The sequence below is a fragment of the Mauremys reevesii genome, linkage group 6, assembly GCF_016161935.1.
Source record: "Mauremys reevesii isolate NIE-2019 linkage group 6, ASM1616193v1, whole genome shotgun sequence".
NCBI lineage: Eukaryota > Metazoa > Chordata > Testudines > Geoemydidae > Mauremys > Mauremys reevesii.
The window spans coordinates 128,375,438-128,389,576 of record NC_052628.1 but is presented as its reverse complement, the minus strand read 5'-3'; the positions used below and the strand labels follow the sequence as shown (position 1 = coordinate 128,389,576).

Genomic DNA, 14,139 nt, shown 5'->3' with positions numbered 1-14,139 from the left:
CCACATAATTTTGATTTTCTAAAGTGTTAAAAAAATGGGGAAAATACCCTTTGCACCCTTCAAACCCCATTGCCTGCGGTAGCTTGCTAAGCTTCATGGGCAAGAAGTTTAAAGAGTCTATAAAACGAATCCCCAGGGCCTTCACTTCCACGCACATTAGTTTACTACCCTGAGTAATCAGTTCTATGCACATCTTTTCCTTCAGTAACTGCCTAACGATGAAATACGCATCATAACCTTTGGAATTGTGCGCTAGAACGTAGTCCCGAAACTCTTTGCTGATAAAGGTCTTAACAAAGACAGACAGACACTCATCGCCCTTAAATTCCCAGGATTTTTCGGGCTTTAAGGACGTAGCAAAAATGTAATTGGGAGTGTGCACCCCAGTCTCCTGCATGCATTCGAAATCATAAAAGATATACTTTTCTGAGGATTCAGGCTTTCTAAGGCTATCCATAAAGCAAAAGTGACTGTCTACATCACCAACGATCGAACCCTGACACTGCTTACATCGTCTCCCTTTACACTTATGCCGCTTGTTCACGTAAGACTGACACTTATCACATAAAGTTTTAGACAGGCATTCAACTTGGTTTTTTGACGCACAGTCGACATGTCTGTCTAAACACTCTTTGGATCGACAATACAGTCTACAGCTAGGACACCGCAGCTGCACGCCCACGCTGTCTGAGCACGTTACACTCAAGCAGAGGCGGCAACGATACCTGCAAGAGTGGTCGTGACTGTACACCGTATGGCAAAACTCACAATAATTTTTCGCTCCGAACAACTTTTTCACATCCAGAACTCCATAGTAATGCTCATCGTGCAACAGGATGAAATAAGTCTTGGGGTACGCTAGGCCTCCTGTTTTGAAAAAGCCCCAGCCACCTTTTTCCGTATACAGCACCACCTGTATGTTCACTCCTAAATGCTGTTCAAACTTTGCTACGTCACTCAACAGAACCTTTTTTTGATCTGACCACCCCAGTTGCTCATGCAACTTTCTCGCCTCCGCTAACAATTTCGCGTCCGTAGGTTTACGATCGGACATGACGGCCAAAAGGCCACCCGCAAAACACAGATTGGTACCGCGTAAGTCAGGTCTACCAAACACTGTCTTTTTTTATGAATAATTTGACTACTCAGAATAGAATTTAAAACTCTACGAGCACCCCCACCCCTGTTTTTTACAACTGTCACAACAAGGCGCAATGTCCCATCGAGATGCAACTCTCTATTGCTCTGTAGCAGCTTTGAGGTGTGATTTAAGAAATCCTCAGCAGATAGCTCATCCCTAGTTCTTCTGACTGAAAACAAAGCGTTAGCTAAATTACGGCTCTCTAAACGTAACTGAACGTAATCATCAGGGCCTACCCTACCATTAATGTCATCGAGGACCGACTGTATTCCCCGGTGTATGGCTTCAACAACCTGCTGAGCTGAATTTATTTGCTCAAGGTTGACAAAACGAAATTCCTCACAATATACCGACCCCCCGAATCTAAGTAATTCACGTTGCCAACTTCTCACTCTTTCCATATACACCTCTGCATTTTCGGGGTTACTTGGGGGTTCCTCTACAGGATCGTTAGCGACATCTTCTACATCAGATGCTATTTCAGGGTCATTGGGAGAGGAACGGGGCCCATCTAGAGAGCCCTCTGGGGAATTTACTAAACCAGAGTCTGATTCCATCTCCCCATTTTCAGAGAAGCCAGTCTGAGAGCCTCCAGTAGGAGGCATCTCTTTTTGTTTTTTTTTCCTCATGAACTCTTTAGCCCTTTTTAAAAGTTTTACAACCACCCTGGCCTGGAACTTTTTGGCAGCCATCTGTTTATCCCCCAAGCGCTGTCCCCCCTTTTGTTTACACATGAGCTGGTGTGAACCCTGGAGGGTGCCCCTTTTACCCAGGCCCCTTTCCACGTCTAGTCATGCCTGCTTAGAGACACCCTTTCCAACCCTCCTGTCTTTCAGCATTGCTCTGAACAAAGAATCATATTTTTCCCAAGTCTTTCTAGAAGGCCGTTCTTTTAGACTCCCCAAGGATACAGCATCCATCACTTTTCTGATGGAAGCATCAAACTCTTCCCAAACACTAGAACTCGAGGGAGCTGCGGCGAGCTTATGGTTTTGGGAGAATGTTTTGTCAGTGCTCGGTGTTTTATTCACAACCCCTAGAGCGCATGCTCCGGGTTTGTGAACGTGGGCATTTTCACTCACAGTTTTCTCAGGGCTTGGTGTGGCCGCTGAGGAACTGGAATCGTGTTTGTGTGGTTGCAGCACCTCGGCATTGCAGAAGCTTCTAGTCCATGGTTTTTTATATGGAGCCCATACACTACATGCTCCAGGTCTGCGCACCTTCAGAACCCCTAGAGTGCGTGCTCTGGGGTTGTGAACGTGGGCATTTTCGCTCACAGTTTCCTCAGGGCTTGGTGTGGCGGTGACCGCTGAGGAACTGGAGTTGTGTTTGTGTGGTGGTTTTTTACCAGAGTCTTTTGTTTTGTCCTTGGGTTTCACGTATATGAGATCTGGGCTGTTTTGCGTTGTTAAAGGTCTCAAAGCAGATTCCTGGTTCTTTAGTGGTTCTGGAGGAGGTGTCCTTGTCCTTGTAGCGCTGACAACAGCATTTTCAGAAAGGTTGCCCCTGCCTATGAGGGAGAAAAAAACCATAACATTTTACAAAAAACTGAACTTTACCATCTACTCTCTCACCCATACCTATGTATTTACTTAAAATACAAAAGCTCATAGAACAACTAAACCAATAAGCAAAGTATATTTACAGGGCTTCATGCATCCTTCAGTCACTGATGCTGGTGAATTTTCCTTTTCAGCCGTCTCCTTCCTTTTTCTTTTGAGTTTGTTTTCCCTCTGGTCTAAGGATTTCTCATGTTTTGACTGTACTGTGAGCACACACATAAAACCATCTTGTAAAACTTAAAAATTATATATTTCATTCAGTAGGGTGTTTTTCTATTTTAAAAAAATCATAGCTTTACCACAAAATAATCCATTTTTGGCCCTACAACAAACAATTTTTAAAAACATCTTATTTTGCAAAATAAAAACCAAAACTGCTTTTTAAAAAAAAATCCATTATGCACAGTAAAAAACCAAATACTTTTTTAAAAAACCTATGCCCCAGCTTTATAACACACACACACACCCCAAATCATGCTTGCAGCCACACACACTTTTTTCAAAAAGCCACATGTTACTTTTCAAACAAACAAGAAAAAAAAAAAACCATGCATTTAAAAACCCATGTGTGTTTGGGCCTTCCCCATAAACCCCCCACATTATGTACAGTAAAAAACCAAATACTTTTTAAAAAACCTATGCCCCAGCTTTATAACACACCAAATCATGCTTGCAGCCGCACACACTTTTTCAAAAAGCCACATGTTACTTTTCAAACAAACAAGAAAAAAAAAACCATGCATTTAAAAACCCATGTGTGTTTGGGCCTTCCCCCTCCTCAAACCCCACATTATGTACAGTAAAAACCAAATACTTTTAAAAAAACCTATGCCCCAGCTTTATAACACACCAAATCATGCTTGCAGCCACACACACTTTTTTCAAAAAGCCACATGTTACTTTTCAAACAAACAAGAAAAAAAAAAACCATGCATTTAAAAACCCATGTGTGTTTGGGCCTTCCCCATAAACCCCCCACATTATGTACAGTAAAAAACCAAATACTTTTTAAAAAACCTATGCCCCAGCTTTATAACACACCAAATCATGCTTGCAGCCACACACACTTTTTTCAAAAAGCCACATGTTACTTTTCAAACAAACAAGAAAAAAAAAAAACCATGCATTTAAAAACCCATGTGTGTTTGGGCCTTCCCCATAAACCCCCCACATTATGTACAGTAAAAAACCAAATACTTTTTAAAAAACCTATGCCCCAGCTTTATAACACACCAAATCATGCTTGCAGCCACACACACTTTTTTCAAAAAGCCACATGTTACTTTTCAAACAAACAAGAAAAAAAAAACCATGCATTTAAAAACCCATGTGTGTTTGGGCCTTCCCCATAAACCCCCCACATTATGTACAGTAAAAAACCAAATACTTTTTAAAAAACCTATGCCCCAGCTTTATAACACACCAAATCATGCTTGCAGCCACACACACTTTTTCAAAAAGCCACATGTTACTTTTCAAACAAACAAGAAAAAAAAAACCATGCATTTAAAAACCCATGTGTGTTTGGGCCTTCCCCCTCCTCAAACCCCACATTATGTACAGTAAAAACCAAATACTTTTAAAAAAACCTATGCCCCAGCTTTATAACACACACACACACACCAAATCATGCTTGCAGCCACACACACTTTTTTCAAAAAGCCACATGTTACTTTTCAAACAAACAAGAAAAAAGCCCCAAACCATGCATTTAAAAGGCAGTTGCAAAAAAAAAAAAGTTACCTTTTACTATGGGATAAAGTGTTGCAGGGCCATGATTGTTCTGTTCCCCCCCATGTGTGCCTTCAGGTTATAGAGCAAGCAGAAACATGTTAGTATTACCACCAAATCCCTATACAACCTGGGTAATACTTTTCTTTTTTTTTTTAACAGTATTAAGCACAACTATAGTTAAAATGGTTTTTACCTTGGCCTGGTTCCATGCTAAACAGATCCACCCCTGAAATACATACAGGCACCATTATTTACTAAGACAGCCTGGGCAAAAAGTGGCTTTATAGTTTCAGAGTTAAAGGCACAAGGTCTTACCTCTTTTTGAGTCCAGCAGCTCTCCAAGAAGGTTTTCTGTTAAAAAGGACAAACTCCAGCACAGCTAAGATTTTTATAGCCTCTCATGCCCATTGTTTTTCAAATAGTTGCTAAAAGGTTAATTTAATCACCACAGGTAAACTGCAACACACCCTTTTGTGAGCTGGGTTGTGGGGGTGAGGGTTGTGTATGCTTAAATCCATTCATTTCAACAGAGCCTGGATAGCTCAGTGGTTTGAGTAATGGTTTGGTAAACCCAGGGTTGTAAGTTCAATCCTTGATCTGGGGTAAAAATGAATATTTGGTCCTGCTAGTAAAAAGGCAGGTCTTATGAGATAAGTATATCTCCATATTAACTGTATTATACTCAAACATGTCTGAACTAGTCCTGGCTCTATTTTTTTTTTTATTGTAAGCACATTTTTTTTTTTTAAGGATATTTCCCCCCCCCCCCCTCCCACAACATACATTTCACACACAAGCACAAAAGCTAATTCTCACAAACTATTTTATTTTAAAAAGACATACAACTCCTTCAAAACAAACCAAGATGCTTCATTAAAACTTAAGGGCAAAAGGCCTTCTAACAAAACACAATAATCACAACCCCCTTTTTTTTTAAATTTACAGCTACCAAGTTTTATATCGCATGTTTGCCTCCTCACCATTCTCTAACTTAAGCCTTTTAGATTTCTTACAAATAGTCTTTTTCTTAAGCAGGGTTCTGTAACTTTTTGTGCGAACTAGACGATCAATATAACGTTGTAAGCAGGCATCTTCCGGCTTGGTCATTTTCTTTAAAACACGGTCAGGGTCTTCACTGAATTGCACAGCATTTATCAAAGTCACCCCTTGTGCTAAATGTTCTTGGGTTAGGTACAGACATTGCATAGCATAACCTGTGGCAATAACAGTGTTTAATAAGCTTTCCAAACACAGCTCAGCACACAGGGCCCGGAGCTTGCAGTTTATATCCACTGAAGTCCAAGTCACACAGTCATGGTGTCGTTGGGCTGGCGCATCTATGACACAGCCCTCACAATCTTCAAAAAGCTTTTCCCTAAGGCAATGTGTAAGAACAGCATAAACAGCAACGCGTACAATAGTCCGCATAACTTTTTTACGCTCATGACGTGGCACTGGCTCGGATAGTTCTATGCCAAGCCTCCTCCTAAATTCCTCAAACCCATCATCCTCGGAGCCCTCTTCAACAATTTGTATTGGTGTTGAGCAAAAACATGGTGGGCCCGGTTCATCTTCGCTGCTTGATGCAACGCTGTCCAGGGGCTCTGGGTCCTCTAGAAAGGCATCGTCGAGCTGCTAAAAATTTTCAAAAAAAAGAAGAAACAGTGTAAGTACTCCAGCTGCTTGGTTGGTTTTCTTTAATTTTTTACACAAACCCCATTCCTAGCCTCATTACCCCCTCTTCTACTGTCGTTTCTTAATCATTCATTTACCTGAGCGCTGTCTTTTCCGTTTGCCTTGTCCACCGGTGACTCTCCCGAGTGGCAATCTGAGGGGGTGGACAAAGAGAGACCATCAGGCTCCTCGGGGTGTCTCACGAGGGTTTTGGGGTCGGGGTCCGGCGTATCCAACAACGGCTGGGCCAAAGGGCTCCCCAAAGTCACACCCTCCTCCTCAGAACTGTCGCTGATGTAACGTCTTTTCCGTGGACGGTCAAAGACCCTCGGGGCTAAAACAAAGTCCGAAGTTCTGACGGGGGTGGTGAAGGAGTCCATGTTTCCTCTCGGCAGCCTTTCCACGCTTTTCTAAAACACGTGTGCTTGGTAAGAAATGGCCTCCTCTGTCCGGCGCTGGGACTTATGGGGTAATGGTGCTGCACTCGGATTGGCGGAGGGCCTTGGGAGGAGCTCTTAGAGGGGTCACCCCGATTGGTCAAAATCTCCTCTCGGGTGGTCCTGTCGGGACAAAACGCCTCCTGATTGGTAGAGGGTGGTGGGAGGAGTTTTTAGAGGGTCACACGACCCACTTCCGCCCGCTCACCCCAACCCAGAAGTCACCCTCATTGGGCAAAATTTCCTCTCGGGTGGTCCTTCCGGGACGAAACCCCTCCTGATTGGTAGAGGGGGGTGGGAGGAGTTCTTAGAGGGGTCACATGACACACCTCGCTTCCGGTCATGTGGCCACCCCCGGAAGTCACCCTGATTGGGCAAATCTCTTCTCGGGGTGGTCCTTCCGGGACAAAACCCCTCCTGATTGGTAGAGGGGGGTGGGAGGAGTTCTTAGAGGGGTCACATGACCCACTTCGCTTCCGGTCACCCGCCCCGGAAGTCACCCTGATTGGGCAAATCTCTTCTTGGGGGTGGTCCTTCCGGGACGAAACCCCTCCTGATTGGTAGAGGGGGGTGGGAGGAGTTCTTAGAGGGGTCACATGTCCCACCTCACTTCCGGTCATGTGGCCATCTTGACCCCGGAAGTAATACCCCCAGAGGGTGGGACTTCCGGTGACAGGTGGGAGGGACTACAGGGGTCAAGGGGCGGGGTTAGGGGCGGGGTTAGGGTTTGATTGATGGTAGGGCCCTTATACTACTAGTGTCCTCCAAAAGACAGCACTCTTAGGCACTGCAAGAATGTTAAGGAAAGTTAAAAGAGAACAAGTGCACTTGAACACCTGAAATGCAGGAATTCTGCAGAGGGTTTAACAAAACTCTAGAGTACACAAACCTATGGAGTTGGTTCATGGTCAGGATTTATTGGTGACTCAGGGGATAAATTTAACGAGTAGATTTTCCCTTTTTATACTTAAAGATCCAGTATATTGTGAAGGCTATTTGTTTAAAAAACCATGATGTAATACTGAGGAATAATAACAATAAGTAGAGCTGGTTTAGAATGTTGATTCATCAAAATTGAAACATTCTGTCAAAACAGGTCAATTTTGACAAATGTTCCACGATAAGTGGCTGCCAACTCATCCACCTGGTTGCTGGGCAACTCAAGCTTCCATGCTCCTGACCCTTTGGCAGCCTGACCCCAGGGCTTTCCCTTTCACAGAGAATTTCAAACCCAATGTCTAAATACTGTAATCCTCTGTGAAAAGGAAAGGCTTCCTCCACACAGCTCTAATAACAACAATGAATATAACAACTGTAGTCTCTTACAGACGGTCTTGAACCCCATCCCATATCCACACTCAAGGGAAGTTCAGACTCGGTTTAGGCCCCTCTGTGTCAAGTTTGCTCTCAAATGTGTGAAATGGGGCTCTCCAGGCTTACTCTGCTTTTCTGAGGATTACAGTATTCACTAGTCAGCACTAGTTTGCTGGTTTTATGAGGTTGAGATATTGCAAAATGCTATTCAGCTAGCTTGGTGGGTGTTTATTTATAGATACCTGCCTCTGTGATTTATTCTCCATCAAATTATAATTACTAGTAACAGATTTAATTGTCATTTCAACTACCTGGTAATTACCTCCATGTTTTCATGAGGTGATCACTCCAAGTTTAGACTGAAATTGAGTGGTTCAGCAGGTTTTCTAGATCTATGTTAACCTTCATTAGTCTTGTTTCAAATAAAGAGATGTGCGCGTGTGAAGGGAAAATTATGTTTTGTGCTTTCAAGAATAATTTATAACATATCATTTTTAAGAATGGGGGAGGGATAGCTCAGTGGTTTGAGCATTGGCCTACTAAACCCAGCGTTGTGAGTTCAATCTCTGAGGAGGCCACTTAGGGATCTAGGGCAAAAATTGGTCCTGCTAGTGAAGGCAGGGGGCTGGACTCAATGACCTTTTGCGGTCCTTTCCAGTTCTAGGAGATTGGTATATCTCCAATTATTACCTATTTTTATATTAAGAATCATTGATGGTACCAAGGACTGCAGAAAAGTCACCAGCAAGATGGCTGATGACATTTGATGTGTGTAGAAAGGAATGCCCTCTGAAGGCTCATTTCCATTAATACTCTTAGGCTGTGCTTTTCAAAGGAGCCTAATGGAGCTCAGTATCCAACTTAGCCTTAGTTAAGTAAGTCCCTGTAGGCTTCAGTAGCAAGGACCAAGTCCCATCAGACCCTAACCCTATAGCAGGAAGGCATTGCGTGTGATCTTTGCAGCAGTTAATGTGAAGAAAATGAGAACAATTAGATGATGGAAAACAGATGGAGGGGGTCCATTCCTAGTCCCTCTGAGACACTTAGGCCCAGATCCTCAAAAAATATTTAGGCACCTAACTCACTTTGATTTTAATGGGGGTTAGGAGCCTATCTACCTTTGAGGATCTGGGCCTTAGAGCTAGGCCATTGACTTCAAGGGGATAAGATATAGGTCCTGTGGTAGGGTGGCTGCCCCACACAGGGAGAAGAAGGGGTTAAAAGCAGTACCAGGGAGGCTGTGCAGAACCCATGAATCAGGAAAGGGCTTACTGAGCCCACCTATAGTGGGATGACTTGCTGGAGCAGCCAATCAGGGCTGGCGAGGGCCATATATAAAGGGCTGCTGTCATCTCAACTACCTGGCAATTACTGGAAGTCAAGGGAAGAGGACTGGCTGCCTGAAGAAGTGCCATAGATAGAGCAGTGCTGGGCAGGGGCAGAGGCAGCAGAATGCGAGGATGAGCTGCTGGCTGACCACTGCCAGGCTGGGGCCTTGCTACAAGGACTGCGAGGGTGCTAGAGCTACGGGGGAAGTGTCCCAGGGAAATAGGCAGCAGGTTGGAGGAGGGCAGTAGGCGGCTGCTGGCTATAGGGACCCAGAGTAGTGGGGGGGGGGGGGCTGGGTTCCTCCCCCTTGCACCGCACTTGCCAGTGAGGAGAATGGCCGGGATCCAGACTGCAGTTTGCCCCTGAGTCGAGGAGCTGGACCTTGGGCTGCAGTTGGCTGCTGAGGCAAGTGGCAGGACTAAGGACCGTGCCCAGAAGAGGACACTGCAGTCCACGGAGCGACGCGGGTCCAAAGAGCGGAGACAGCAGTGATGGCAGGCGTGACACCACTAGCTGAAGGCAGACTGGAAGGGCCAAGAGCTAATTCCCAGGAAGGTCAGCAGGAGACGCTGAGGGGGTGAGTCACACCCCGTCACACGTCCCCATAATCTTCCCTGTTCACTGGTACTGAAGTTCATCACTGCATTGAATCTGATGGACATGGCTATGCCATACTGAGAGATGAGTCCTGTACCGTTAATTACGAAGAACTTCATTTTTAATTTTCATCTTGAGCTTCTTCAAACTCCTACACTTTAGGCTGTGCTGCATTATGTAACAGTAGCCACAGTGATACTAACTCCTGCCATTTGACAGAGCTATTACCTTTTGTAACTTTGACCCATGTCATATGACTGGAGCCAAGAAAGTTCATTCTCTTTAGCATCTGTGGCATTTAATTTCAAAAGGGGGAACTATATAAAAATGAGGGGGTTAGTTAGACAAAAGTTAAAAGGTACAGTGACTAAAGTGAAATCCCTGCAAGTTGCATGGGCCCTTTTTAAAGACACCATAATAGAGGCCCAACTTCAATGTATACCCCAAATTAAGAAAAACAGTAAAAGAACTAAAAAAGAGCCACCGTGGCTTAACAACCATGTAAAAGAAGCAGTGAGAGATAAAAAGACTTCCTTTAAAAAGTGGAAGTCAAATCCTAGTGAGGCAAATAGAAAGGAGCACAAACACTGCCAACTTAAGTGCAAGAGTGTAATAAGAAAAGCCAAAGAGGAGTTTGAAGAACGGCTAGCCAAAAACTCCAAAGGTAATAACAAAATATTTTTTAAGTACATCAGAAGCAGGAAGCCTGCTAAACAACCAGTGGGGCCCCTTGACGATGAAAATACAAAAGGAGCGCTTAAAGATGATAAAGTCATTGCGGAGAAACTAAATGGATTCTTTGCTTCAGTCTTCACGGCTGAGGATGTTAGGGAGATTCCCTAACCTGAGCTGGCTTTTGTAGGTGACAAATCTGAGGAACTGTCACAGATTGAAGTGTCACTAGAGGAGGTTTTGGAATTAATTGATAAACTCAACATTAACAAGTCACCGGTACCAGATGGCATTCACCCAAGAGTTCTGAAAGAACTCAAATGTGAAGTTGAGGAACTATTAACTAAGGTTGTAACCTGTCCTTTAAATCAGCTTCGGTACCCAATGACTGGAAGTTAGCTAATGTAACGCCAATATTTAAAAAGGGCTCTAGGGGTGATCCTGGCAATTACAGACCGGTAAGTCTAACGTCGGTACCAGGCAAATTAGTTGAAACAATAGTAAAGAATAAAATTGTCAGACACATAGAAAAACATAAACTCTTGAGCAATAGTCAACATGGTTTCTGTAAAGGGAAATCATGTCTTACTAATCTATTAGAATTCTTTGAAGGGGTCAACAAACATGTGGACAAGGGGGATCCGGTGGACATAGTGTACTTAGATTTCCAGAAAGCCTTTGACAAGGTCCCTCACCAAAGGCTGTTACGTAAATTAAGTTGTCATGGGATAAAGGGGAAGGTCCTTTCATGGATTGAGAACTGGTTAAAGGACAGGGAACAAAGGGTAGGAATTAATGGTAAATTCTCAGAATGGAGAGGGGTAACTAGTGGTGTTCCCCAAGGGTCAGTCCTAGGACCAATCCTATTCAATTTATTCATAAATGATCTGGAGAAAGGGGTAAACAGTGAGGTGGCCAAGTTTGCAGATGATACTAAACTTCTCAAGATAGTTAAGACCAAAGCAGATTGTGAAGAACTTCAAAAAGATCTCACAAAACTAAGTGATTGGGCAACAAAATGGCAAATGAAATTTAATGTGGATAAATGTAAAGTAATGCACATTGGAAAAAATAACCCCAACTATACATACAACATGATGGGGGCTAATTTAGCTACGAGTCAGGAAAAAGATCTTGGCGTCATCGTGGATAGTTCTCTGAAGATGTCCACGCAGTGTGCAGAGGCGGTCAAAAAAGCAAACAGGATGTTAGGAATCATTAAAAAGGGGATAGAGAATAAGACTGAGAATATATTATTGCCCTTATATAAATCCATGGTATGCCCACATCTCGAATACTGTGTACAAATGTGGTCTCCTCACCTCAAAAAAGATATTCTAGTACTAGAAAAGGTTCAGAAAAGGGCAACTAAAATGATTAGGGTCCCATACGAGGAAAGATTAAAGAGGCTAGGTCTCTTCAGCTTGGAAAAGAGAAGACTAAGGGGGGACATGATAGAGGTATATAAAATCATGAGTGATGTTGAGAAAGTGGATAAGGAAAAGTTATTTACTTATTCCCATAATACAAGAACTAGGGGTCACCAAATGAAATTAATAGGCAGCAGGTTTAAAACAAATAAAAGGAAGTTCTTCTTCACGCAGCGCACAGTCAACTTGTGGAACTCCTTACCTGAGGAGGTTGTGAAGGCTAGGACTATAACAATGTTTAAAAGGGGACTGGATAAATTCATGGTGGCTAAGTCCATAAATGGCTATTAGCCAGAATGGGTAAGAATGGTGTCCCTAGCCTCTGTTCATCAGAGGATGGAGATGGATGGCAGGAGAGAGATCACTTGATCATTGCCTGTTAGATTCACTCCCTCTGGGGCACCTGGCATTGGCCACTGTTGGTAGACAGATACTGGGCTAGATGGACCTTTGGTCTGACCCGGTACAGCTGTTCTTATGTTCTTACACACAAATGATGAACATATCACACCTTTATCTCTCAGTTGCTGTTGTCCAGACTTGCCTACTTTTGGATCTTCTTCTTTTCAGAGACTCTTTTGGAAATATCCTATGGCTTGACACCTAATGTTATGATGTAGGACATCTCCTTCTTGAGGTATTAGTTACCCCAAGGTAGAATAAAGCAGGACACTTTGGTTGATTATTCAGTGACAGTCTCATGCTCACTAGAGCAGGTTGAAAATCTGTTAAAAAAATCTTTAAAAAAACCCCAAACCAAAAAGCTAAAGAGTTTCCATTTCCTATGAAATTTTTCACAGTTATTTTGGTCAGGGCCCAGACCAGCTAGGACCAGCTGCTGGCCTGCTCCCTGACTAGATTCACTGCTGGGTAACCAATGAGCCTTGGAACTGACAGAGTAGTCACAACCCCTAACTACCACATCCACAGCTGCACTTGCCTGCATCCAGCCCTTGTTCCGGTCCCTGCTCCTGCCCTGTGCCAGTCCTGCTCCGACCTTGTTTCTGAGTCTGCTCCAGCTCCATCTACTGACAGCTCCTGTTCCAGCCCCAGGTCCCTTCCTCGGCTCTGCCTTTGGGTTACCATCTGGCTCTAGTGTTTGGCTTCTGTTCCTTTGGTACTGACCCTTGGCTCATTCCTGGACTCTGCCCCACTATAGCCAGCTCTAACCAGTAGGCAAAACTCTCATTTCAGCCACTAGGCCTGTCTGCCACCAGCCCGGGTGGTCACATTTTTTCATTTCTTTGTGGTGCGAAAAATCCCACTTTTTTATTTAAGGAGGGGAAACAAAGCATTCTCCCCACCCCTTTCTTCAGGAGAGTAAAAAAGAAAGATTTTTTTTAATCTTTACAATTTAATCTATTTAATTTTAACATAGAGATTTTTCACACCTAAATGAAACAACAAAAATTTGTTGATATTTTTCTTCAACGTTTTTCACTTTTGAATGAAACCCTCAAAATGCTAAATGAAAATGGATTTTTTTTTCATGAAAATTTCATAGAATCAGAGAATATCAGGGTTGGAAGGAACCTCAGAAGGTATCTAGTCCAGCCCCCTGCTCAAAGCAGAACCACTTCCCAACTAAATCATCCCAGCCAGGGCTTTGTCAGCCTGACCTTAAAAACCTCTAAGGAAGGAGATTCCACCACCTCCCTAGATAACCCATTCCAGTGCTTCACCACTCTCCGAGTGAAAAAGTTTTTCCCACTATCCAACCTAAACCTCCCCCACTGCAACTTGAGACCATTACTCCTTGTTCTGTCATCTGCTACCACTGAGAACAGTCTAGATCCATCCTCTTTGGAACCCCCTTTCAGGTAGTTGAAAGCAGCTATCAAATCCCCTCTCATTCTTCTCTTCTGCAGACTAAACAATCCCAGTTCCCTCAGCCTCTCCTCATAAGTCATGTGCTCCAGCCCCCTAATCATTTTTGTTGCCCTCTGCTGGACTCTTTCCAATTTTTCCACATCCTTCTTGTAGTGTGGGGCCCAAAACTGGACACAGAACTCCAGATGAGGCCTCACCAATGTCAAATAGAGGGGAATGATCACGTCCCTCAATCTGCTGGCAATGCCCCTACTTATACAGCCCAAAATGCCGTTAGCCTTCTTGGCAACAAGGGCACACTGTTGACTCATATCCAGCTTCCCATCCACTGTAACCCCTAGGTCCTTTTCTGCAGAACTGCTTCCTAGCCATTCGGTCCCTAGTCTGTAATCAAAAAGATGTTTTCAACCCAGAAAATA

The 14,139-nt window shown here is 43.6% G+C and overlaps 1 protein-coding gene across 1 annotated transcript; it reads right to left on the bottom strand.

Annotated features, from left to right (window-relative positions):
- Positions 1–1,932: 1,932 nt before the first annotated feature.
- Positions 1,933–12,915, bottom strand: LOC120407314. Its single transcript, XM_039542822.1, has 4 exons — positions 12,831–12,915; positions 4,753–4,788; positions 2,787–2,906; positions 1,933–2,651 (listed from the first exon to the last, which is right to left on the bottom strand). The coding sequence occupies exons 1-4, from the start codon at positions 12,913–12,915 to the stop codon at positions 1,933–1,935; spliced, it is 960 nt and encodes a 319-aa protein (XP_039398756.1).
- Positions 12,916–14,139: the final 1,224 nt, after the last annotated feature.